The following is a 27,524-nucleotide window of genomic DNA, read 5'->3' on the forward strand; positions in this document are numbered from 1 at the left end:
AAATCATTCACTGCCCTCCTGAATTCAGTTCCCTGTAAGTGTGAATAATATAGGGAAAAGTGAATAGGGAGCCATTTCGGACAAAGGGAATGTCTATATTAGCAGGAATAGTGAAAGTTGAACTCAGACTGCAGACATAGAACTGCCATACCTTGCTTTTGTACTTTTCATTGCCAAGTTTGAATTTGACATAGGGGTCACTAAGGCCATTCTGGTCCATAGGGATGAGGTTACGGCCCTCGATGAGGCTGATGCTCACTGTGCTCCTCCACAGCTGAGATTTCTTGTGAACTTCGGACAGTCGTTGACTCTGTTGCTGTTGCTGTTTTAAAAAAATGAGATCAAAACCTCAGAAAGGCAGGCATGTATACACACACACCCACACACAATACAGATATCTAATAGAATCTGATGTGGACATGATACTGTACCTACATACTAACAACACTGGATATGGATAGTCTATATATAAACAGAGCCAACATATTCAACTACTTTGTGTACTTTGTGTATCTTTATAAGGAAAACATTTAAATTTGAAAAACTAACTGAGATTTTATACCATTAAAACTTCAGCCAGAAAGTTGGCTTGTATTCTTTTTTTTTTTTTTGTATGAAGCTTATTTTAAGCATTTACAAGAAAATAACTCAGTAAATTACAATAAATTTACATTTATACACTAATGTATTTTTGTCGTATATTACAACTTTCAATTACAATTTCATACAAAATTTTATAAATGAGTTCCCATCTCTCCTTAATAGCTTAAAGTATAATTTACAGCAGATTTCTGTAAAACATTACTATCCAAAAATTAACATAATTCATAGAACACTAGGTAACACTGTATGTTTATTGTTTTGTTTTGTTTTTTTGCTACAGGGCTCCCCCTACACTTGCAGAGTACAATTTATTGTTACAGCACTGTCCTGAAATCAAGGAAGTAGATATGGGAGGACAAGCGAGGGGGCGTGGTTTCCTACCTTCCAAAAGTTACATAGTGCAGTTTCTGCAGTGCTGAGCCCAGAGTAGCTATCACAGGTCAGTGAAGCATGACATTGATTTTGAAGCTGTACTTTTAAGGTAAAAATATTACCTAGTGTTCCTTTGAGACAAGAAATTGTGTAAAATTTAATGGAAACACCCTATACTAAATGGATCCTCTACAGCTTACTCTTTACCTTACTGCTTCTTTTCCAGCTTCTTGTCAGTAGCATGGTCTATAAATAACACATTTTTTCAGTAAGAACTCAATAATGTGAGAGAAATTTGAGGGGAAAGTGCCACTAGAACTATTTTTGTGAAAACAAAGAACGTGCAAATTCACCAGTTCTGAGAGAAGACTACTTAGAGAATATATAGTTTACTTGTTATCCTGCTTAAAAGTACATAGTAATGCCATGGTGTCTGGAGTAGAGTATAATACCAAAATGTTTATTAGTTATAAGTGTTGGTGATAAGAAAAATGACAAATATGAAGGCCAGTATCTCCTTCCCAATAACAATTCCTTCTAATCTACTTAAAATGAAGAAAAATGTGTGGGGTCTAGGTGAAAAATTAGTAAATGAAGACATAAATTTGAGTAAAATTAAATCATTTTTTTCTATCTAAATATATTCTATTATATCATATATATCTAAACCATTACACCAATTACTTTTCCTTTTAAATAGTTTCAGCATAAAAACACAGCCAATTATATTAAAATAATTATAGTAATACAATTGTAAAACAAGTATTGGGCTGGAACAATCAATATTCCACAAATGGTAACAAACGTTATGTTAATAGTTAAGAATATTACTACACCAAAAATGTCAGTTACTATAGTTTTGTACATGCAGATCTAATAATATTTGCTGTTTGGTGTAGCACTCTACCAGCATTCATTGTGAAGGGATACTTAAGCCAATCCCTTATGTAAGAATACACAATCCCTATACACTCTCACTCTCTCTCAAAACAGCTCTGCAAGACAAGCATTGTAAGGGTTCTACATTATGAAGCTGAAGGGAACTGTAGGAAATATGAAGCACAGAGGAGTCAAGAAGAGATGTTTGAAACACTGGTGGCAACATATTTAAGGTCAGGGCACAAGAGGAATATCTATCATATCAATTCTAAAAAATATCCAGTGAAATCGACTAATATTATTTCAAAGAACACTATGAAATGTGAGGTGGGGTTGATGAGGATACTAATGCTACAGGACAGTTCTCCAGAACAACACTCACTTTAGCTGCACAAGGCTTCCAAAGATGAGCTTTAAGGCCTTTGTTGTTCTGTAGGAGAATACACCCAGATTCAGTGGAATACCAACAATCTGTTTCATGATTCTGTGCAATATAGTACAATTGCACATCAGTAAATAGGCTATTGTGTAAGATTTCAGCGTAACAGCACCCTGACTAAGCATGCGGCTTGATCAGTTTCCACTCTTCGTTCAACTAAACTGCAACTAAGAATCTAAATTTTTAATTTAATTTAATTAATTTAGATTTAATTTAATTTTTTTTAACTGTTTTTTTTGCTAGAGCACTATAAGCATACATGGCCAAGAGCGAAAGAAAGTGTATAGGCACAACGAGACCTTTTTACTTGAGCACCGCTATTCATCAGGGCATATAGTTTCAGACTCGTGACGTTGCATGGTTTGCACTGATAAAATTAGTTCCATTATCAGAGCGCATTTTATTCACATGCCCTCGTCTCACAAAAAATCTTCGCAATGCGTGAATGCAGTAATCGGTGTCCAGTGAGTTTGCCACTTCATTGTGGACAGCTCTTATAGCCAAACAAGTGAAAATCACCCCATAACGTTTCAGTGTGGTCCTTCCTTTTTTAATTTCAAAAGGGCCAAAGAAGTCCACGCCTACATTTGTAAAGGGTGGCTCATCAGGCATTAGTCTGTCGCTCGGAAAAGCTACTTCTTGGTGCATTATTCCCCTTTTCAAGTGTAGCAATTTCAGTGCAAAATGTCTGCCTTTGGCATAAGCGGACCAAGCATAATTCAGCCTCAGCTACTTCAGTCAAATAGAGAGGTCCTCTTACACAAGCCTTGTAGTGTTTCATTTCTGATTTTACTTTAGAATTTTGCTTCTCCTTCTCCAAGACCTTTCTCTTTTGGGCAGTAAGTTGAAGAATTTACTTGAATCTTAGAATCCAAGCAATAGTTCTCCTTCAGTTTGTACCAATCTATGAAGTGCTGACAGAGCTGAGAAATCACATCAGAAGAGGTTGTGGTGGCACATAATAAAGTCTCAACTTCTGGATCAATAACTGGAAGTTGACATATGTTGTCCAGCATATCTGGCCACTCCAGTTCAGGCTTAGTCAGGAATTCAGACCCAGTGATCCATATGTTTGACTTTAGAAAGGATTCTATAGTAAGGCCTCTTGATGCATGATCAGTGGGATTCTGAAAGGTCTTTACGTTTCTCCAGTGGGACACTGACGAAAGCTGTTATTATTAAATCAGTTAGCAACGAATGTCCGAAACCTTGTACCCTTGTACCATGTATGTAATTCTACACAGAAGTGCTATCAGTCCAGAACACTGACTTCTTAAGGTTCAAATCCAATTCAGTCTTTACCAGCGTGCCCATTTTTGCGGCTACGGTAGCTGCAGTGAGCTCAAGGCGGGGAATGATGACAGGTTTTAACGGCGCTATTTTTGATTTCCCTATTAGAAACATGTAGTGCGTTTGACCCTGGTGACTGACTAACATAAGGTAGGTTACTATTCCATATTGCTTAACCATAATGGTATTTGTGACCTCAACTGAGAACTTTTCGTGGTTGTCTTCTGCACACTTCTGTAATGCATAACTAGCACAGCTTGGTGAGGAAGTTGCTCCAAATAAATGAACTTCCATTCTATATTCCAGCATTTCTTGTTTGATATTCCTCTGAGGCCACCAAAGAATCCTTAGCAAGTCAGAGTCTTCTGTTGGAATCCTTACTTGGTAAAGCATGCCTTCAGTGTCAGCCCTGAAGTCAATGCGCTCTTGTATGAATCTCAAAAGGACACCAACCTCTGAATTAGTCAAATCGGGTCCTTGCAACAGCTGAGAATTCAGTGAAATGGTATCTTGCAGCCCAATCAAACACAACCCTTAGTTTCTGTTATTTAGGGTGATATACCCCATGATGTAGAAAGCAGATCTTGTTGTGTTTCTTGTTGAGATTTTCTAGCTTCTCAGCATAACCTTGCTTCAACATATTACTCATGAATTTGGAGTAATCCTCATGAAAATCCTTGTTCTTAAGGACCATTTGTCTCAGGTTTTGAGCTGTGTACAGACCTGTGGCTGTTCTGTAGTTACTGTCTTTGAATATTCCTCTCTCATTAATGACCCTGTAATAGTCCAGCCTAAGATGGTTTTAATAGCATAAGGTCCATTGTCCTTACTATTGATAACTTCCCATGGCTCTTGTGCATGAGGTACATTTGTTCCTATTAAAAGATCAATGCTTGCATCCATCTGTGTGATTTGCACTTCCTTTTGGAAAAGGCCATCTCTTCAAATCTCACTGATGTGGAATATTACTTATTTTAACTAGAATTTCCTTTTGAAAGAACATTTGAGGTAGCTCCACAAAGGTAACCTCATGTAGGCCACTCACTTCAACCCCAGTTATACTGTGTGTGGTAACTAGCATTTCTTGGCCCATAGGGCGCATCCAAGATTTTGTTTTTTCTTCCTGTTATCTTTAAATCACGCACAAGTTCCTCTATGCAGAGACTGATCGAACTACCAGGATCCAAAAAAACGTACATTGCAACTGACTCATTACTCATTAGATTTTAGTTTAACTGGAACTATAGCCAGAGCACAATCTGTTTGCCGGCCCCAATGCAACCACAAGATTCTCCTTCCTCTTTGAAGGGCAAACTGTTAACAGATTGTTCACCTTTTTCACTTTGAACAGTAGGTGGAGTCTTGTCTTTAATATTCAGGTGGAAAATGGTTGGATGTTTCAGTGAACAGATCTGACAAATGAGGTGTAGATGGCAATTGTTGCTCAGATGACCCTGTGTCAAACATCCAAAACACAAGCCCTTTGTTTTCAAGAAGGTAGGATTTTCTTTGTGTGGCCTTTGTTGTACATTTTTACAGATTTCTGTCCTTTGTGACAGAAGGTATATGTTTTTACTTTACTATAGTTAACAGCTGGTTCCCTTGCTTCTTTTATTAGTTTTTCATTAAGTTCAGACAATTTTCTCACATGCATGGCAATTTGGTTCTCTGAACGTTGTGGAACTGCACTTAATTGTCTTTGATTTGTTAACCTGCTCATCCAAAGCAGAGTCTTGTATATTTCCAAAAAGGGGATGGGAAGTCATTTCACCTTGTTAGTTTACAAAGCTAACCAGATCTTTAAACCTGACTATGGCCAGTCCTTTCTTCTGTTTCACAGGCATTGCTTCACTACATTTCTCTTAACTTAAATGGGAGCTTGCTAATTATAGCTCACATGTCTGTTGTGCTATCCATTTCTTCAATATATTCAATGCCTTCCACTGTATTACAACATCCTGTGAGAACCACAACAAAAGCACTTTAGGCTTCTCTATTTTCAGGCCTTATTGCAGGCCACTTTAAGGCTTTATCAATGTATGCGATTGCGACTGTGTACACATCTCCAAAATGTTTGTTCAGTTGTTTCTTAGCTTTCCAAAAGCCTTGGTCAGGATGCATTTCCACTGGTAAACTGTTCTAGGAAGTACAATCTATCTTTGTTTTTCTTTGTTCTTTCCTTTATTCTATGCTCAAATGCATTTATAAAGAATCTGAATTCTAGTGGGTTGCCTTTAAACACATGAATGTCCAGATGTGGGAGGGACAACAATTTCTGCTGTTAGATAAGAAGTTCTGCAATGTCATTTTGCCGCTGCATAATATTCAAAAATTGCTAATGTCATTCTGACCAGCATCAGGTTGGAGGCTCTTTACAGAAGAACCATTTTCTTTATCCTGTTTTTCAGTGGCAGCTAAAACACTAAGTTTCTTAACAAATGGTATTTGTTTATCTCCAGAAGTATGTTGTATTATTGAAGGTACTTTATCACATCCACTGTTAGTATTTATCCTTTTACTCATTGCTCTAGTGGCACCTAAATAGGCATTCATGTCATCCTGCATTTTGAGAGGTGAATTTGAAGCAGAATTATAAAGACCAAGTACTTTTAGTTAAGCAGTAGTAGTGGAGGATTTTTCTGAATTTATGTAATGGCACAACGAGACCCTTTCACTTGAGCAACGCTATTCATCAAGGCATATAATTTCTGACTCGTGACGTGTTTGTATATCCTTTTCCAACAACATGTCCCAGGGAAATTCCCTGAAATTCCGAATTTGGCTCTTAGAGAAAGCATAACAGGATTTGCTCCCTTTTACATCGATAATTCAGTGTGATTCACTCCACTGCAGGCATAAGCTAACACAAAAAACATGAATGTTGAGATGTCCAATAATAATACATTAGCTGCAGCTCAAAAAGAACGGTTAGCATTTCAGAAGAAGCATGTGCAAGCTTTCTCTGTTCCAGCTTGGTAGCATCATGTAATAGGGATGGCAAAACTAAATACATGCAATAAATAGTTATGAAATACTGTATAAATAAATAGATAATGTAAATACTTCTTCATTAAACAGTTATTGCCACTCCCTAATATAAAGGTATATACATCTCTCTTCATTCTCATGTCAGGATATTAATATTACTTCTTTACCAAGCTCTAAAAAATGTAAAACATATAAACAAACCACAGGAACATTTTAACAATCCCCTTAAACATGGTCATTTACAGATGTTCTGTAACTGGTACTGGTTGGTTGAATTGAGGCAATCACTGCATACACAGAGCACAAATTATTTTGGTAAATATATATAACCATGTACTATATATGTACTAAATATATTCCAGGTAGGCTCTGGATCCACCGCGACCCTGAACTGGATAAGCGGTTTCAGACAATGAATGAATTATATATATATATATATATATATATATATATATATATATATATATATATATATATATATATATTCATTCATTGTCTGAAACCGCTTATCCAGTTCAGGGTCGCGGTGGATCCAGAGCCTACCTGGAATCACTGGGCACAAGGCAGGAACACACCCAGTAGGGGGCGCCCGTCCTTGACAGGGTGACACACATACTCACACATTCGCTCAATCACTCACACCTATGGATACTTTTGAATTGCCAATCCACCTTCATATGTTCATATGAATAACATCTTCATATGTTAATATGAGACACATGACAACAGTATCTGAAACAGCTAATCACATGAAATTGTGTATTTGTAGTAGCAAAGCAGAAATCACAGGGTGTGTCTGGAAGTTTGATCTTACCACTTCTCTATCTACCCCTTCATCTTTAGGTGTCAGAGTAACTGCTAGTTCTAGTGAACCAAGGTCTTGCTTAGGGCACTGAGGGTCCTGGAGCTCCAGTCTGACATCAAGAAGTCTGATAAAATAGATGCTTGTTAGGCATATCACGTTAGCATGCATTGAGACTGCTGATCACTGTTTATAAACAATATTAATTTATTGTTATTGTATTTACAGCTGGAGAATAAAGTAGATTACCACCTGCATTGGTATTTAATTGGAAACAGGACAAATAATAAAATACATTAATTGTGAAATTGATTCCTGTAAGATGCTATAACCGATGGTCAAAGAGGCTGTTAAAAATGTTTGTTTTTCTAATCCTGTTTATATCCCTATTTACGTTTTTCTGGCATGTGATCTTTGCGTCATTATTTGTCTCCGTCTCTGACTGCTCCTTGTCTGCCTGCTCCCTATCTAGACTTTTGTTCCATGTGCTTTTGTTTCTCCACCCATGGAAAATGCTGTTAACTGTTGTTTATCTACACTCTCTACCTTGTCTTATTGTTATATCTAGTGCTTTTAAAATGCTTTTGTTTCTCTTGTGTTTGTCAGTCATGTAAATGTAAGTTATAACAGTTAATGTTCCAGAAATGCATTCCTTTGCAATTTCTGTTACCACTCCAATTTGCTTGTCATGGGTTTGGTTTTCATCTTTGATAATTTATTTAGTTTATTTCTGAAATTTTGACTTATTTTTAGCCTAAAAAACACTGTAAGGCATTATCACCTTCTGTGATCCAGTGCATCCAAGTACAAATATGCCAAACCCATAAAGTCATCTTGACGGCCAAAGTCATAGTCAAACACCTGTAAGGAAAGGGTAAAAAGTATTAATATTACTCACCACATATAAAATGCATAAAACCATTTCAAAACAAATCCTGAAATATACTTCATAGAAAGTCTTCAACTCTTTAAAAAATAAGTTTATCCAAGTGTGCTACTACTAGTATACACCTTTTAAAGTAAAAATAAATAAGCTAAAAAGCACCTGCTTATTTTTTTATTTTAATTTGCTTCACAGTGTTGTACTAAACATAACAGCATGGGTGACTTGATATGTATGAATGTACCAATGACACACAGACATCCGTTCCTATACTGGGATTTTAGAGTGACATATGCCACCATCAAGGTGACATTTCCCTAGGAAGTCCATGGTTATTTCAACAAGATGACACCAGGCCTCAGCCTGCAGATGCTACAACAGCTTTGCTTTATATGCCGGGAATATGTGTTCTTGGGTGGACTGACATCTTTTCAGACCTGTCTTGTTTTAAAAATGTATATGGCATAATGAAGAAAATCAGACTATAGTGACAACAGACTGTTGAAGCCTTGCATCAAGCAAGAATGGCAAAAAGTTGTACTTATAATCTTCAAAATATGTTAGCATCAATTCCAAAATGAATAAAAAGTATAACTAAAATGAAAGGTTATGTAACGGTGGTAAATGTGCCTCTGTCCCAACTTTGTGGAATGTATTACAGATATCAATATTGGAAATCACATATTCTTTTTTTTTTTTTTTATTGCAATTTATAAAATGTCCCAACTATTCTAGAAACTGGGCTTATATTTGAAATTGGACGTTATGGTTGATCAGAATGACATTTAAATACATAGAAATTACCACAATGTTTTGTCAATTAATAGTCATTGCCCTTTTCATCCTCACAAAATAATGTGATGGTGCTTGTGTATAACCTTAATATAAAGAGGCTCGTGCAGGTTGTCTACTGGCAAGCAAAATCTCTCATCCCACACTGGATTAAGGTTCTTCAGGATGACCTTACTGCGATAAACTTCTTTCTTGCACATTTTGAACTTCACATATGGGTCACTCGTTCCTAAAGATTAAGAAATAAGAGTAGCACTTTACAGAATAAGTGGATACAACTATGGTAAAATTATGGCAACCAGTTATATTGTATGTTAATAAATGTTCATTAGTTTTTACCCATATATTGTGTATGTATTTTTGCTATAAAATGGGTGTTCGTGCTCTACATTACTCGTTACTAACTGTTTATTACCTGTTAAATCTATGTATGTATTCAGGCAATTATAGAGGATATATGGAAAGGTGAATGAGTATTTTACAGCAGTAATACTTAATTTGAGATGTCATGGTAATAAACCTAATTTCACTAAATGATTTTCAGGTGCAATTACTTAATATTTATCTAGTGACATCTAGGAATTTGTCAAACCTAAACTAGAAGTTTTATAAACTAACATGGTAATCTTAACCTATGGAGATTATACAACGTGTGTTTAAAAGAATTGAACCTCTGTGTCCCAAATAAGTGAAACGTCAAGTAACTTAATTCACAAATTAGAATCTTAGTTAAGTTCCATTACATGTTTGTTGAAGAACTTCGGCTTACCTCCTCTGTCTCTTGCTGCTAGATTATGACCTCTCCTCAGTAAAATGTCCAGCTTGTACATTCCTGGATTGGGCAGTGCAGGTTGTGCGTTATCATGTCCATTTGTATTTATGTCCTTCATGGAGAAGAAACATGGCACACAGTTACAAATTAATTTGCAAAGAAATTTTGCTTAAAATGATCTAGCTTAAAAAAAAACAACATATAAATGTACATAATGTAAGTAAGCATATTTATTTGTGAACAATTTTTTTTTTTTTTGTGGGGAAATAATGGTGCTTGTGATGGTAGTCCATTGTAAAACAAGTGTAAAATACAAATCTCTGACATGAATTTGGCCTTATGTTTTAAATACTATAACAATGAATTGCATGGGAATTGACTGAGAAGCAAACACATTACATGAATGTTGAGCTTTTTAAAATAGGTATATTTTTTAAAGTTTAAAGTGAAATGAAAACTGTGCAGAAGTTTTTCTCTCAGCAAAAGTTCCAAATTATGGCATCCATTGTGGTCAAATCTGGTACTGCACACTAATTCTGAATGAAATTCAGATGTAATTGCAGGAGAGCAATTTTAGGTTAATAAAATATGCTCTAGTTGGATATTTCTATGAGAATAATGATATTTCTGATTATCTTGCTCAGGTCCTAAAGTTAGAACAGTGGTGTAAATCCAGCTCTCTGTTAATTAATGTTAGAAAACCAAGGAGCTTATTTTACATCAGCTTTATTTTACATTTACACACTCTCTCCCACCACTTTTCAAACATGAGGTGTTTCAGGTATTTGGGAATATATTTTGATCATCTGCTGAGTTTTACAGACCATGTTGACAGTGTATGCAAGAAAGTCAGTCAGAGATTATATCTAATCAGGTGATTGAAGGAGTTTGGGGCCAATAATTTTCCTTGTCATAAAGGCAATAAAAGTCATTAGATGTTCTCTACAGCAGAGTATTACTTAGGAAAGCCACAGCAATAATTACAGACCTGATGCATCCTTTTCACACTGAGTTTGCCCTTCAGGCCAATACTATAGAATGCCTTTGATGAATAAAAAGGTCTATATAGGAGCTTTTGTTCCTAATGATATCAAACATTAACAAATTGCACGAATTCGTATCAAGGTCTTTGTATGTTTTATGTCATTTTTTATATTTTATTTTTACTATTATTTCTATTTATTGAATTTTGTCTGTGGTGTGTTGTACTGTGGTGTAACCAAAGAAAAAAATGTCTGCTTTGGCAGGACAATTAAGCTTTATCCTATTCTATTCTTAGTAATTTTTTGGAAGGTAAAAACTCGAAGGTTAAAACTGGTGTATCATGCTAAGTGTTACCCAACTATTATTACGTACATTTTGTAATAAAAAAAAGCTCTCCAGACACTATGAATAAAGTTACAAAGCTAGAGATAGATAAATAGATAGTGTGTGTGTGTGTGTGTGTGAGAGAGAGAGAGAGAGAGATTAACATTGGGTTTGTTCCCCAGCACTGCTATACTGCTCTCTGTAACAGGCCTACACTTAGCATCTAAAATAGTGTATAACTGACCCAAAGAAAACACTGGTTTTCAGTATATTAATATTCTCTTCAATGTTGTTGATCAAAACAAACCCAAACAAGTTTTGAGATAAATATGAACTACCCAGGAAAGTTTGTATTTTTTGCAGAACAAATACAATTATGTCCATTGGTTTTGCTGTGTTTATATAGCTGTTTTGAAGCCTTTTCTCAACTATAATAAGGCTAATTATAAAATGTATTACCAATGTTTTACAATTGAATCTGTTAATATCTGACCCAGTAAGAGGGTTAATCTGTATTAACAGAATATCAAATTGGGGAACAAAGGCCCATAGGAAAAAATATATATGCTCCCAAAAAGACCAAACTACAAATAAAGCTAATAATATTATTAGATAAGACTAAAGTCTAATCAAGCCTCTTCAACTTTTCTACATGAACTCTGAACAAAATTATGTTTTTTCACAGTAATATTTAGCACTAATCATTTAGCCAGGCTAAACTACTAGCCAGCTAGTTAGGACATTTATCATTTTAAAGCAAAGTTAGCAAGGCTAAACTACTTAAGTCAAGCACGTGTTTTATTTACAGAATTAGTAGACTTGCATATTTTATGCATAGTGTGCAATTGCATATTACCTAGAATGCCTTCTCATATCCGTCTGCCCTGTAAGCAACATTAGGTTGAGCTAGCATTCCTCAGCTAATTTTACATCCTGCCAAGTATAGTATGAACTTAATACATCTGTTAAGTAAAAAACAGTGTCAATTTCTAATGTATAGCTCAACATTCTGGCATACAGTCTAATCAGCAACATTTAGAATACACATTTTTAGAGAAAACACTGCTCAGCCAGTATGGCACAGCAACAACAGCTAGCCACTTAAAATATGGCTTTACGCGAAGACTGCTCTATATATGGCAACAGAGCAGAGGCTAATTTTAAATGGTGATTAAGTGCAATCCTCTCAGCAGGGCAGCTTTAGAATGTAAGGAAATATTTCAGGAGATTGAGGAAGTAGCCAGCAGGTCAGGTGACAACTGACCAATTCAGGCCACAAACAATTAGGGCCAAGCTGATAGTCAATCCATCAGGTGTAGTAGAAAATATGAGAGTTAGAAAAAGGTTGTAACCACAGAGGAGAACATAAAATACGGGGTGTTTTTATCCTTATTTATGGCTGACTTTAGCAGTACTGGCTACACTGTTTGGGGAAAGCATGCATTATGTAACATTATCTCCTAAAGAACTATGAAAATGATACAGGGTTTATATTTGTATAATCTCTCTGTCCCAATACACCTTCATAAAAAATGTACACATTATACTTTATAAACGGCCCAAAATAAACATTATCTTACATGAGTACACAAATTGACTTTGAGACAAAACTACAAGTGCTCTCTCTGTCACAACACACTTCTCTGTGGTTTTGAGTCCTCCCTACTTGTTGTGAGCAGAAATATTTCCTGCTCTTTTCACACAGTCACAGGAAATAGAAATAGTTGTATCAGCAGCAATCCAATGATCTTACATCAGTGTGGCAAAATTTAATAGAATTAATTAGAATTTAACAATTTGCTGGAAAATGTATTAATTAAGGAAGAATTTGCTATATATTATGACACATTATATTGTATTTTGTGGGTTTTTTTTGCGCAATAAGTTAAACACTGAGTTAACAAACAGAAATAGCTATCTAAGCTCCAGGGTCCCAAGGTAGTGGGTTCAAGCCCAGCTTTTGGTGACTGAGCTTGGTGTGTTCTCCCTGTGTCTGTGTGGGTTTCCTTTGGGTGCTCCGGTTTCCACTGTCCAAAAACACATAATGGTAGGTGGACTGGCTACAATTGGTTACAGACAATGATTCATACACTGCTTCAAAAAGTTTTAAGGCTAAACACTGAGTATGTAATATCCTGCCACAGAAGCTGTTCCTAAATTGCTTTCAAATGTATTTGTGTATTTATTTATTTATTGGTTGGTATGTCACAAAAGTAAGAGTACAATTTGCAAGTGACTTTCTAATGCATTATTGCGCAATATTCAGTCCTGATGAGTCTGTCTGGCATAACTGAGCACAATGCAGAACATGTTCTGGACAGGGTGCCAGTCCACTGCAGGCCACCACACACTCACTCAGTCACTCACACTTTCACAACTATGGGCAATGTAGCAACATAAGTATTTGGCTTGTGGGAGGAAACCAGAGCACTCAGAGAAAACCCATGCAAATGTCAAGAACACCTCAAAGTTCTCACAGACAGTGACCCAAGACAAGGATCAAAGTGTGCAGTGTTTATACTTTGGCTTTATACAGTTTTTTTATTTTATTTTATTTCTGATGGAGGTGGATCTGGGGGATGTATTTGTTTGTTTATAAGCCTAAAATAACCAAAATTTTCATTTTAAATGTAATGTTGAAGTCTGGGCTCTGAAGTGGCCAGTTCTGAGAACAGCAACTTCAACGCTTGACTTGCAAACTTCCATTTCTCAGTAACAAATTACTGACAACACATTCTGCTAGTATCAGCATGATATTTTTAGCAGTGGACACAAGATAATTTTTTCAGATCTTTCATTTTCTCTATTTTATAATCAAGGTTTATCAGCTTGGTAGATGGTAGACCACATCTGGTGGTCTACCAGGTCTTGCAGGGTTGTTGGAGTCCCCATATTCTAAGTACCTTTTATAATTTTTTTTGTAAACTTTTTTTTCCCCAGAATAATTTAGTGTTTTGTTTTTTCATTTTTGGTCTATTTTGAATGGGCTCTGACATTTGCACTGAATTTTATTTAGTTGTATATAAGTATAATATTGTACCATTATATGAAATGATTCTACAAGTAGTATCCTTTAACCACTTTTGTATCTCAAATATATTACAAGTACAGATCAGACCAAGACTACAGTATATGGACATTTCAAATCTCAATCACCACTTCCTATTAAATAAAATGCTCACCGTTATGAAGCCACTGCATTTAGCAGAGAATGTGAGGCATTAGCCCTGCACAAAGCCCCAGAAAATAGCAGTTTATTCACAGGCAAAACCTCAGTGACAGACAGAATAAGAAGAACATGGCAAGCAGACAATTAGCATCACAGATATGCAGATAATCCTCAATCCTTCCGTTGATCCATGTTTAAGGATAGAATGTAGTGAAATCCAAGTCAAAACTCCAACATTTCCTTGTTTCCATTGTTCCAATGTGTAAAAAAAATACAAGAATATGAACCCAGCACAAGAGTATGTGGTACTGTAAACTAAGCCTTTAGACAGAGTGGCTGGATCGGCTGTAATCTATACAAGAACCATGCTTATCCTCAGTAAAGCCTGTGATGTAATAGCCAGAGAAGAGTTGAGGATATGCTTGGCACACACACACACACACACACACACATATATATATATATGTATAAACTGCAGGTTGGTGGTGTGTTAGTATGTGTTGTGCTGTAGTATGTAGTATGTGTTGTGATGAAGGAAAAGGGGACAACCAACACAAACTGTGCAGCAACACGTGGATCAGCGAGGTAGGTCTGTCTAACAGAGTGGACAGTGAGTGGATACATTTTTTAAAAACTTGTGTCTGATCCACTCATACCAGGGCAAAACCTACTAACATACCATCTCACGCCAGTGTCAAAGCAAAAAACTGGAAGGAATGTGACAAAAATAGCTGTAATTACTAAACATTTAATGCAATCTTATTTTAAAACGGCTTGAAATTAAGCTTCAATTAAAGCAACTTAAAGTTATTATTTTCCCAAATCCATTTTGGCACAGTAAACAGAGCTTAAATCCTAAAAAGTGTGTCACTGTCCAAATAGTTTTGAAACTGTGAATCAGGACTCTGACCATGCAAGACACTTGCCCAATAAACTTGTAAGCCACTTCTTAGTAATCGTTATCAGTATGAGACTTGTTGAAAAATAACACCTCATCATTCCTCCTTTGAAGACAACTCAGTTAAAATTTCCACACCATCTGCTAGCTCTCCTGTCCTATCTCCAGGAAACTGGTTTTGTTGTGTTTCCAAACCCCTAGTGAATGTAAATATTTAAAAAGAAAAAAAAAGGGGGGGGGGGGGTAAAATGCTAGGTTTTCTCTCTCTCTGCTCAAAGCTGAAAAATGGCAGAGAATTTTTTATGAACATTGATATTTATATAATTCATAACTTGATTTGCGTCAACTTCGTCAAAAACACCAAAAAGCATGCTGTTTTAATTAGATCAATGCAACAAGATTGTAAGGTACTTGGGTATCTAATAATGGTGTTATGTAGCAGAATCAAATAAAATTAATTATATACATTTTTGTTCTGATTTCAGACTATTTTGAAAAACTTAACTATGAAATTATTTAATTTTGTATATTAATTTTGTATCTTATAATATTAACCAAATATAATCAATATTCTTATGCACAGAATCATCAAAGCATCATATATATATATATATATAGACAATAAATTGAACAAATTGTTACATTGTTGACAATTGCTGACAGTGCCAAATCAACTGATGAAGATGAAAACTGATGATGTATTTACAAATATGTTACTTGCAACTGAGTAAGTCATTGAGTAAGTCAGGCTTTGACATGATACCCTCAAGCCTAACTTGGCACTGAGAGTATAACTGGAAAATACCTGAAACTATGTGCACACCGAAAGCAATAAAATCGCTCAACGTCGCCCGTGCAGCAGCCGATGTGTCACTGGTGGGAGTGAGCGAGCACGCAGCGCCCACCAAGTACAGCAACCAGTGTAAGAGCATAGGCTTTATTTATTCACAAAATGATCACAATCTTGACTAGACTTTTTATCTTTTATCAGAACCTCATTTTATAATAAAAAAAACCCTTGAAATTAAAGCAAAAATTATTTACACTTTCAGTTGTAATAAACAACAAAATACAGTATACTAAAACTTTAAACAAGTCCGGACACAGTAAAGGACGTTTTGAGAAAGGAACATATCTTCTGTAGGAACCAAAGTGAGTGGAGCGGCTCTGAGGGAACGTGAAGATTGTTTTCTGATTGATAGTCGCCACTGCGCATCACTGCTCATTTGCATAAAGTTGCGTGCAACTGAACTTTATCGAGTCACTGAATTCGCCCACTTCACGTCACTCAATGTCGCCCAGTGTCGTTGACTCTCATTGAAAATGAATGAATTCCAATTGCTGTGTCGCTTTTGTTACTTTCTGTGTGCACATGTAGAAACTGTAGAGCAGGTGGTGCAGCAGGTAGTGTCGCAGTCACACAACTCCAGGATCTGGAGGTTGTGGGTTCAAGTCCCGCTCCAGGTGACTGTCTGTGTGTTCGGTGTGCTCTCTCCATGCCTGGTTGGCTTTCCTCCAGGTGCACCAGTTTCCTCCCACCTTGGTAAATGGATTAGTGACTCAAAAAATGTCCATATGTTTGTGTGCGCGTCACCTTGTGAAAAAATGGCGCCCCCTCCCGAGTATGTTCCTGCTCTGCGCCTAAGGATTCCCGGTAGGCTTCGGACCCACTTTGAACTGGATAAGCGTTTACAGATAATGAATTATTTTATTTTGTGTTAAAATAATTGTGCACAGTGCCTAGAGAATTAAGGCTGCTGGCACCACTGTCAGCTCTACCCTTCTGTCTGAAAACAAAGTTACACACAACAGCAACACAGAAAAGGCTGGCACATCTAGCACTTATGAATGTGCACAATCACAGTTTGGACTGATTGCATTAACTATCTAATGAAGGATTTCATTAGTGTTAAACTTGAGAGAAAGTTGTTTTGGGTTTGTGAGGCAAATCATTTAATTTCCCTTTTCTAATGTAAAAGATTAATCTTTTATACATAATAAATAGGGGTGGCTAAATGCTGTAAAGGGGTAGCTAGGAAAAGGTGGGATATTGCATGATGATTAGGACTCCTGCTTGGTGACCAAAAATTCAAATCCCAACTGCGAATACCACCACTTGAACCTATGCTCATTGAAACTTACCTTGAATACAAGTGTCTGGTAAATTTAACTATTGCAGGTAAAGACATGTTTGATTCAGCGTTAATGTGGTTTAGAACTAGAACTAGCAATAAACATGAGTTTAGCATTACTGGGAGACAGACAAGGGTTAGCTAGCTTAATAATAATGAAGAATTGACTTTCGTTTGTTTTAAGAACAGAAATTAAGTTGATATAAATTGATTTAATCCATTTGTAAAATGTGCTTAATATATTTGTGTTAAATTAACCTAATTGTTCTAATAGTTAATCAAACATAAATCAATCAACCCAAATGAAAGAAAATAAATAAAATTTATACAAGTCTCTTGGGATTTCTGTGATATCATGAGAAGCATGCAATTTGAATGCGCGGGCTCCCATACAAGCATGTGAATAAGGTTGAGACACGCCTCCTCTGCATTTCGCCGTGTCTAATTGGTGAAACAAGGGAAAAGAAAGAGTGAAAGAGACAGGAATTGGGCAGAGAATGAAAGTAAAATGGCCAGCTGCAGTAGATAAAGTATAAAGTATGTCACCTATAGGGTGGAAGTGTATAAATGATGATTTGAAAGGTATATTGACTGGTTTGAAGGGATCAGCAGAGAAGAAATTGGATAGTTTAAGTAAAGTAATTTATGTATATGGAATGATAAGTTGCAATAAAAGCAAAGGGGACAATACATAGTGAAGTCAAGACAGCAAGTAGAAATAGATAAACTAATACAGGAATTAATGGAGGTGACTAGGGTAAGAGGAAAGAGAGGTCATTAAGGTACTACAGAAAGAGTAGGGTAGGCTGGCAGTGTCAAGAAGAGCAGAGAACTTGCTAGATGTCCTTTTAATGTTGTGAAGAATATTTGGTAAGGAGAATTCTGAGAGTTTAAAAGTTGGAAAGAGGGAATTAGAGGAGCATTTTTTGCTGACGTGTATACTGATGATGATAAAGCAAAGGAGCTAGAGTTGCCACAAGATATTCCACCACTAGGTGAAATTGAGTGGCAAATGGAGGTTAGCCCACCAAAGAGCAGTGAGGTTCAAGATCAGGAAAATGCAGGTTCTGCTCCAGGGCCTAATGGTGTGCCACATGTTCAAGTATGCACCTGAGGTCTTGAAGTTTTTGTAGAGGTTGATGGTCATAATTTGGAAGAAAGGGATCATTCCAAAAGAGTGGAGAAGAGCAGGCGGTATCCTTATCCCTAAGGGGAAGGATGCTGTATATATAGATCAGTATCTGCCTATAAGTCTTCTTAATGTGGAGGATAAGATTTTCTTTAATGTAATAGCAAGGAGACTTGCTGCTTTTTTGAAAGTAATCAAATTAATTGATACATCAGTACAAAAGGCAGGGGTTTCTGGCTTTGCAGGATGTTTGGAACATAGCAGCATGATTTGGCATAAGATTCAGACAGCAAAGAAAGAGGGTAGAGATCTACATATTGATTCCCTAGATTTAGCATATGCATTTGGCTCAGTGCCACATAAACTTATGTGGAAAGCTTTTGAATTTTTTCAGGTACCAGATAAGGTTACTAGGCTTAGAAATAGGTATAATGGCTGGATGTACGGTTTCACCATTACCATTTATGGATGGAAGTAGTAATCAGGGCCTCTAAGTGGGTTGTAGGCAGGGAGAGGATGTATGATGGTACTCAGCTTCCCCCAATCAGGGCTTACATGGACGACATGACAACGCTGACAACTACTGTGCCTTGCACACAGCGGTTGCTGGGGAAGTTAAATGATAATCTAAGGTTGGCTAGGATGAAAGTTCAACCAAGCAAGTCTATAAGTCTGTCAATTGTCAAAGGAAAACTTGTACAAGAACATGTTTGAATGGAAGGAGAAATTATTCCTACAGTACTGGAGAGACCAGTGAAGAGTTTATGTAAATGGTATAGTGCAACGCTAAATGATACCAACCAAGTTGTGGAAATAAAGGCTGAATTGGTGAGAGCTATTAATAGTATTGATAGATCATGTCTGCCAGGGAAGGTGAAATTATGGTACCCCTATCAGCTAATGAAGCTGTGTGGAGCTCCTTCTGGTTATAAGGCCGTGAGCAAAGCTGCTTTCCTGGGGTCGAGAAGCTTGTCTCTTACTTTGAGGTGCTCTAGGTGGTGATGGAGCATGATTTTTCTTGGGGGATAGTCTGGGGGACTGCAGTGGGGATGTGGCAGTAGATGAGGGTGGAATAGAAGTGGAAGTTCTTCTCCGCATCTGAGGGCTGACTGACAGGGAAAGTGACAGCTATGTCCCAGCTGATACTAGCTTCTCCATGGTTAGTATCCAAGGTTCAGGTGGGGTGATGTTGGGGGGATAGGGGGGGAATAGAGGACATGGAGGATTCCTCTTGGGGTTTTGGTGTCTCCGGCAGCTGATAGAATTGATCTTTGCCACTCATGTCCAGTGTCTGCTGCTCCCTTAGGTCTTCCTAATTGGGGAGAGGATGTTCTGGTTCTGAAATGGAGTCATCAGCTTATACAGTAGAGTTCCTGGATGTTGGATGCTGATGTGCCACCACCAAGGGAAGTGGATAAATTGCACACTGAGAAAATTAGGTTGTCTGTCAAGAATTTAACACCCCTCTTGTTTGTGTGCAATCCATCTCTCCTAAAAAGTTCTCTCTTCTCAAAAAAAAGTTAAAGTTGTCAATGATATTCAGTCCATCTGACCTGCAGCTTTTCTGTAGCCAGGTGGTTAATCCCAGTAACCTTGAGAACATATCAGTGCTGCAGTCCTGCAGGTAAAAGTCCACTGATGAAAGGTTGTATGTTGAACTTGCTGAGTGTGTTAAAGAGGTCATCAAAGTCTCTGACGCTTCTGGCACCTTCTGTGTTATGTTCACTGTGTTTGTGATTCTCACTAAAGGCAATAAGACCGATATTCTGGTCTTGTTCTGGGCTGTGGTCTCTCAGCAGCAGTGTTAGGTTTAGCAGCTGAAATGTCTGGACCGGCCGTGGTACCAGGAGTAGAAGATGAGACTACAGAGCTATACAAAGCACGGAGCTTGGGTCTAGCTTCAATCTGTACCCATTGCCCATCTCTAGTTGTACTTACGGTAGTGTTGCCATCCACACAATCCTCTGGTCTGGATCTGTGTGTCTCTACTGTCCACTGCTCTGTTAAGTCCTCAGCTTGCTGTCTGTTGCCCATACTCCATACACTGCTACTCCTCGCACAGCGCTGAAATTCCAGTCTTTAATCTCTGATAGCAGGCTCTGAAAATCCCTTTTCAAAGCTGTCATTCTCTGTAGAAGTCCATAACAATTCTGACAGCACATGTTGGAAAAAAATGATGAGGCATTTCTTCCACTGTAGCCTGTTGAAATGGTCCTGGTTGTTGGAACAGTCCTGGTTCCTAGAGCAATCTCACTACTTTAAAAAGTATCAAAAGCAGAAAATGTCCAGTTATGACTTTGTAGTGCTGCTGAATTGTGTATATTTAAAAGCTCAGATACTCTATTACAGAAAAACAAGGTGGATTTGAAAAAAAGGAAAGAAATAAAAGGTAGCAGCAAAACATCTGAACAGCAACGAAGCAGGAAGTAACAGGGAGAGGATGGAAAGGGTTATGAACAAGGCTATAAGTAAGTGGCTAGGGGTGCCACAGAGTTTAAGTAGTGTGGCATGGTATGGGAGAGGGGTACTGGAGCTTTAGTTTAGTTGAGGAATTTAAAGATGCAGTGGTTATAGCAGCGGTGCCAGTCACAAAAGCAGGAAGGAAGCAGAATCTGAAATTGGCCGTGCAGGTAGCCAGGATTTCATTAGAGCTAAGGGATATGATTGGCCAAGTGCAATGTGGAAAAGTCAGGTGATTCATGGAAAGCTTTTAGTAAGGCCACATCACAGCAACAGCAGTGTCACAGGCAAAACAAGGACAGTGGCTTTGCACTTGGCAAGATGGAAAATGGAGGCAAGTTGTATTAAGTTTTAACAATGAGTGAGATGGAGACATAATTAGGTGCTAAAGGTTTCAGCATGCTTGTTGGACAGCAAACACTTAGAGGTAAATGCATTGACAAGTGGGTGTAGTATTAAAATGATCAGGTTTATGCATGAGGGGGAATGTATTTGAGAGCGTGCACAGGCTATAAATATTGGTAAATGGGGTGAGGCACAAGATAGGAAATTTCTGGTGAACACAGGTAAAAGACTGCAGGTCCCAGAGTGCATTGCGTTAACTACAGTAAGGCCAGATAGGGTGCAGTACTCTGAAAATAAATGGATAGTTTATTTTATAGAGTTAACAGTTCCGTTTGAGGGTGCAGTAGACAAAGCATTCGAAAGGTTGTTGATGCTTAAGGGACTGATGCTTAGGACTATAAACCTGGCTTGGAGGGGGTGGATCTGGGACTCCAGACTTCACTGTTGAGCCTTCTGGAGGTGTTGTGGGCTTAATTCAGCGAAACACTGACGAGGGGAGGTGCCTACCTGATGACCCTGTGAAGAGCTAGTGATGCTGTGGGTGGTTTGGGTAGTCATATGATTGGCTCAATGAGTAAACGTAGATGTTAATGGTAGCTGGTTGCTGATCGGATCATAAACGGCCACAGCAGCCTTAGGGTGTAGCTGTAGGATTGGAACAATAGAAATTGTGTGGCTGCCAGTAGGAAGAGGGTGGGGTGGGCCCTGTGTGAAGCTCTAATGGATTGGCATAGGATATTTTACATCTTATCCTGTGTATGATTATAAGTGAATTCACTTGTCCGTCTTCTGCGTCTCTTCTGTAATTGGTGAATTTGTCTGTCTTCAATGTTTTTTGTTTGAAACTGACAAATGGAATATTAAGAAATCTTTAAGGCTTTACACATCCCTTCAGTTACCCTCCAAGTTTTATTCAGTGGACGTCGGAAAAATGCTTGAAAAGGTTTATAGTGCTTTTGGAAAGCAGCGACAAGGATAACGGAGATTCAGTGACTGAGAGGTTTGAGTCAAACAACAAAGAGGACTTAGAAAACAAAATGTATCCATTATAATATGGGTAGCTAAGTGTATTTTACTAAACATTTTGTTTTCTAATATTTTGGTAATGCCGGACTTTGGTGTGGCTAAATGATGCTTATGTGCACAACGCTTGAAATTAATGTGTGATACAATAGCCATAAGTTTTGACAAAATTCTCTCCCTTAGTAATACTTACTACACTCAGTAAATGTTCATAGTCTAACTCTTTGTAATGTTTACTCCACATTGTGAAAGTTTATTGTTTAACCCTTAGCAATGTTTACTTCTCATTGTGAAAGTTCGTAGTCAATGTTCACTTCACTGTGTAAATTTCATAGTCTCGACCTAAGTAATGTTTATTTTCTTGTGTAAATTAAGCTTCCCTTGCAAAAAAATATAATGGTTTTCATCATATTGTCCTGTGCACTGATGATACTTTATCTTTCTTAGAATTGTATTTAATTAGTTGTGTGAATATGTGACTTTCACTCACAGATTTCCAGTAATTTTACATTCAGTATAGAGTGCGAAGTTAGAGTGCGAGTGTATCCCCACCCTATGGTTCAGGTGTACATTACTCTTAGGTGTGTGTAGGAGAAAGGGAGTGAGAACCTCTTTCAATTGACTTAGTAGTACCTGCATTTTTATTTATTTCACAGAGAGGATTCCCAGCTCTCAGGGCCCAGTGAACCTCATGCTGCATGTCTACTCCAGTCAGCATCACTTCAACTGTCACAATCTCCACAGCTCAGTTCCACCTCTATATACACACCATTTGACATGTTCAAACTTTACTTCCCTGAACAAACTGAACAAACAGTGTGTCAAAATATAAACAAGCAGGCTGCTAAAATCATGTCACAGGGCAAGAAATACAAATCGACAAAGGAGGTAGTGTTTTATAAGCCTTGGTCATTACAGATCATGCCACAGTACAGATACAAAGCAATGTTCTGGAGTCTTCTGGAGTGACCCTGATGATGTCCATAATAACAGAAAAAAAGGGTACAGACCAGCACTACTTTTCCAGTTAAAAACCCCGATATACACCCTCAGGAACACCTGCAAATCACTTTATCATCCCCACAGTGACCTGGTTGTGGATGAAAGATTGGTTGCCACCAACACTAAAACTGAGATGACCCAGTATATAATGGCAAAACACAAGGGTTCAAGCTGTTTGTCCTGAATGAATCACGGAATGGCTACACAGTAGACTTTTCATTTACACTGGCAAAAGGGACATACCCACTGGACATGGCCTGTCCTATGATGCTGTTATGCTTTTTTGGTTAAAGCTTTTGTGAAGCATACTAATGGAAAATGACCTTTTACACAGTAAAATGAACATTAGCTTCTATTGGGCAGACCATGTACTTTTTTTTATATATATTTATTTTTTTAACATACTAATTGACAAAATGAATATTTACACAGTACACATTCGTTAATAGACAGACAGTGATGGTTAATTTGGTCAAAGTTGAATGAATATTATGTTATGATGGTACTTTTACTAAATAAATGATTTTTACAAAGTTTCATTTTATTTTTCATATAGTATTAAATTCATGCAGTCTTCTTTTTTGAGATACTAAGACTCTGGTAAACCCATTTCAATCACAAAAACAATTTGTCCAAATTACTAGTGTGTCACGCCCTGGTCCCGTAATGTCTATATTTCCCACCATGTGCTTATTTAGCACATGGCTCTGTTATTGTTTTGTTTCTGTCTCCGTCTCAGTTCCGCCTCTGTCCAATTGTCCCCAGGTGTTCCTTGTCTGTGCTGTGTATATATAGTCACTTTGTTTCTTGTGTGCGTAGATGTGTGTTTCTTTGTCTCCCTGTTTTCATATATCCACCTCCCTTGTCTGTCCTGTTTCGAGCAGCACAAGTCCCTGCCTCAGTGGATGTCGTTGCAGGGTTCCCTGCCTCCGTGGATGTCCTTCAGTCTGGTGTCTCACCTCCTGTTTCCAGTCTAATTCAGTCTCCTGTCGCTGTTTCTGACTTGTCCCAAGTCCCGTCTCCTGTTAGTGCAGTCTGTTAGTCATCTGTCTTGTCCCTAGTTCAGTCTTCTGTCCCTGCTCAGGTTTTATCTCCAGTCCCTTCCCCTCTTCAGTCCAGTGCTTTGTCACCCGTCTCTAGTTTTGTCTTGTCTCCTTTCTTGCCTCCGTTTCAGTCTCCTGTCCTGTCCCGTCTCCGTTTCAGTCTAGTCTCTTGTCCCCAGTTCAATGTCCCTTCCAGTCCTTGTTCCAGTATGGTGTTCAGTCTCCTGTTTCTGCCCCTGTCCTGAGTCCAGCCTCTGTTCTAGTTGTGTGTCTTGTCTCCTGTCTATTCCCCTTTCTGGTCTCGTCCCCAGTTGCTCCCCTTTGCCAGTCTCCTGTCCTGTCCAGTCTCCAGTTTCTGGTTCTGTAATGTCCCCAGCTCCATTTCCTGTGTCTGTTCCTGTCTTGTCCTGTCACCTGTTGGTTCATCGTTCTGTCAGTCTTGTATTGTTCTGTTTTGTTTTTTAGGCTCCTCTCCTGCGCCAGTACCTGGAGGGGGTCTAGGTTTACGTGCCCCAGGAGTTACGTGTTTAGGAGGGGGCATCACGTCACACCCTGGCCCTGTCCTGTCTGTTTTTCCCACCATGTGCTTTATTTATGGCTCTGTTTTGTTTCTGTCTCCGCCTTAGTACCGCCTCTGTCCAATTGTCCCCAGGTGTTCCTTGTCTGTGCTGTGTGTGTGTGTGTGTGTGTGTGTGTATATATATATATATATATATATATATATATATATATATATATTAGTCCCTTTGTTTGTGCTCCCTTTGTTTGGTCGGTTCTTCTGTGCGTAGATGTGTTTCTTTGTCTTCCTGTTTGTATATGTCTACCCCGGTTCACAGTTGTCTGAGTCCTCCTGTCTGTTCCAGTTTAGTTTTATGTAGTTAGTGTTTTTCTCCTTGTTCGTGTTTGTTTTGTTTAGTTGTAGTCTTTTTAAATAAAATTCCTTGCATGTATGTCCGCCTCCCTTGTCTGTCACATGGGCCTCATTAATAGATAGAGCTGAGATTGTTCTGAACACTTTGAAATAAAACTTGGATATTGTATGCAAGTTCTTTTTAAGGCAGATTTCAGAAAATATGCAAAAATCAACAAAATATCATTAGACACCAAAGTGTTAAAATAAGTTGGACCAGCATAATTAAAAGAAGTTAAATCAACAGTTAATCCTATTACATAAAGCTTAGTGCAGCAAATTGGAACAACATAAGTAAAATAAGTCAAACCAGTTCAACACACATTAGCTTTTGATCAACTTTAACTGACATAAGTAAAATTTCATTAACACTATTAAATTAGTTCAGATACCATTAATGAGTTGGAGCTTTAAGAAAATATTAAGTTTATCCAACTGAAATAAATAATCTTAAGTTTAAAGAAAGCAATTATATTGTGTGGAAATACTTTCCATGATTTTAAATTCAGTCAAAGATTTTTCTTTTAGTGTGTGGTTGTTATCCATGACATGTAAAAAGATTTTCAGAGCGCCTGTCAACTTAAATGTTAACTCTGACATAAAACATATAGCATTTTTGGGCAGTCTGACATTATGACCTATTGTTGAGAACAACTGAAATTGCATGTACTGTTCAAGTACAGAGCCTGCATTTTACCAAATTATAATAAAATTATTTAAAACTATATTAACTTAAGGAGTAATCACAGATCCTTCAGATTTTAACTTTAAAGTATTTTTTATTGTCAATTACTTGATTTTTTTTAACACAAAGTAGACTTCAGCGTAAAACATATTTTTGTTCCTTATCTCAAGAAAAAATGACAGACAAGTTAAACTTCAGCCACGTACAGATAACAGTCCTTTTATTCTTCAATCATACCATTCCATTTTAAAAGACCTGGAGCTTCTGAAAGTAAACTAACGAGAGAAAAGCAGTTCCCCATAATCAGAGGTTCCCTTTAAAAGAAGTCTTTCTGCCAAATCCAGATTTTCTATTTGATGTATATACCATTAGAAGCCTAGCATTTTTCTAAGTTTCACATGAGAGTTAGTTTTAGATTTTACAGATTACTGCACTTTTACAGATATTCAAAATAATTAAACTGATACCAGTGACAGTTCATTCACTCGGATTCTGAACCAGATTCAAAATTAAATTAAATTAATGAAGTTACAACTATAAGTTACAAGTTTTCTTGTCCTGGATGACTCTCATCTACACTGTGTTTGGTGAGTCAATATCAAGAACTTATTCTTCCTGGATCCTGAAAAAAATTTGACTATGCAAACTCCTTTTCACACACTTAAAAACCTTACACAAAAAGGTAATATGTTACAGTGCATATACATGTAATCATGTTAAAAAGCAGTTGAAATATACTGTGAACTGACCTTCATGTTGAAGTATATCTCTTTTTTCACTCAGGGATATAACAGTAGAATTTGGTGAAGTTAGCACAGGAAACACACAAGTGAAGAATGGCGAGTCTGTTTTGGTCTTGCAAGATATCTATCCTGCAGTTACAGCAACAGTATTTTGCAATTCAAAACATAACCATCATATCATTGTGTACCACCTGATGTGATGTTACTTCATCACACTAACACAATTAACAATTAAGATTTCTTGCCAGTGGAATACAAATCAGACTTATATTAGGTCCAATAGGCAGGTTTACTCAGGTAAGTTAGTGTGGAGAAAGCTCCAAATAGTTTATGGTTGTTATCATGACATATAACAAGATTTTCAAAGGACCTGTCAACTTAAATACAGTGAGTGTTGTTTATTAAGTGCTGTCTAGATATGTAGAGCCAGTAATATTCAGTTAGCCATTAATACACATTACTAAAAGTGCACACTAAGTGAACAAATGTTTGGAGTATGTTTAATGTACCTCCAAACAGAAAAATGGCAAGACTACATGTATAATTCTGACATGTGTTTCCCACTATTATGCCTCATTCAAATTCATGTTGCCTTGCCATGAGCTCACTAGCCAGTGTTAATCCTTAATCACAAGATAACGCCTCGCAATTTACATGGGTGTGGCCATTCCTTGAGGTAATGACACTTCATAATAATAATTAATAACAATTAAACTTCATAATAATAAATGGTAAAAACAGAGTAAACCTGTCTCATTCCTAACTTTTTTTGAAGTGTGTTGCATGATTCAAATAATAAATGATTATGTTTAAAAAAAAACAAAAAAAAAAACTATTCATTAATTCTTCAGTGGAAT

At 37.3% G+C, this 27,524-nt stretch overlaps 1 protein-coding gene and 1 long non-coding RNA gene across 4 annotated transcripts in view; one reads left to right on the forward strand and one right to left on the reverse strand.

Moving 5' to 3' along the window:
• Positions 1-23,734, forward strand: LOC136674704 (uncharacterized). Of its 2 annotated transcripts, none has more exons than XR_010796088.1 (3): positions 1-361; positions 884-1,042; positions 22,941-23,734. It is a non-coding gene; the product is annotated as an uncharacterized lncRNA (long non-coding RNA). The 2 variants fall into 2 exon arrangements; XR_010796089.1 differs by lacking the exon at positions 22,941-23,734 and adding an exon at positions 1,969-2,083.
• The window catches only part of mctp1b (multiple C2 domains, transmembrane 1b), a 54,249-nt gene that overhangs the window by 24,000 nt on the left and 2,725 nt on the right, over positions 1-27,524 (reverse strand). The window contains exons 1-6 of one of the 2 annotated variants that reach the window (XM_066650855.1): positions 26,674-26,748; positions 9,818-9,932; positions 9,135-9,277; positions 8,155-8,234; positions 7,386-7,500; positions 152-322 (exon numbers count right to left, since the gene is read on the reverse strand). In XM_066650855.1, the coding sequence (XP_066506952.1) occupies positions 152-322; positions 7,386-7,500; positions 8,155-8,234; positions 9,135-9,277; positions 9,818-9,932; positions 26,674-26,679 (630 nt within the window). In that variant the 5' untranslated portion in view covers positions 26,680-26,748. Of the gene's footprint in view, positions 1-151; positions 323-7,385; positions 7,501-8,154; positions 8,235-9,134; positions 9,278-9,817; positions 9,933-26,673; positions 26,749-27,524 lie in introns of those variants that run through there. The other variant, XM_066650854.1, reaches the window with a different exon arrangement.

The sequence above is a fragment of the Hoplias malabaricus genome, chromosome 18 (assembly GCF_029633855.1).
Source record: "Hoplias malabaricus isolate fHopMal1 chromosome 18, fHopMal1.hap1, whole genome shotgun sequence".
Lineage (NCBI taxonomy): Eukaryota > Metazoa > Chordata > Actinopteri > Characiformes > Erythrinidae > Hoplias > Hoplias malabaricus.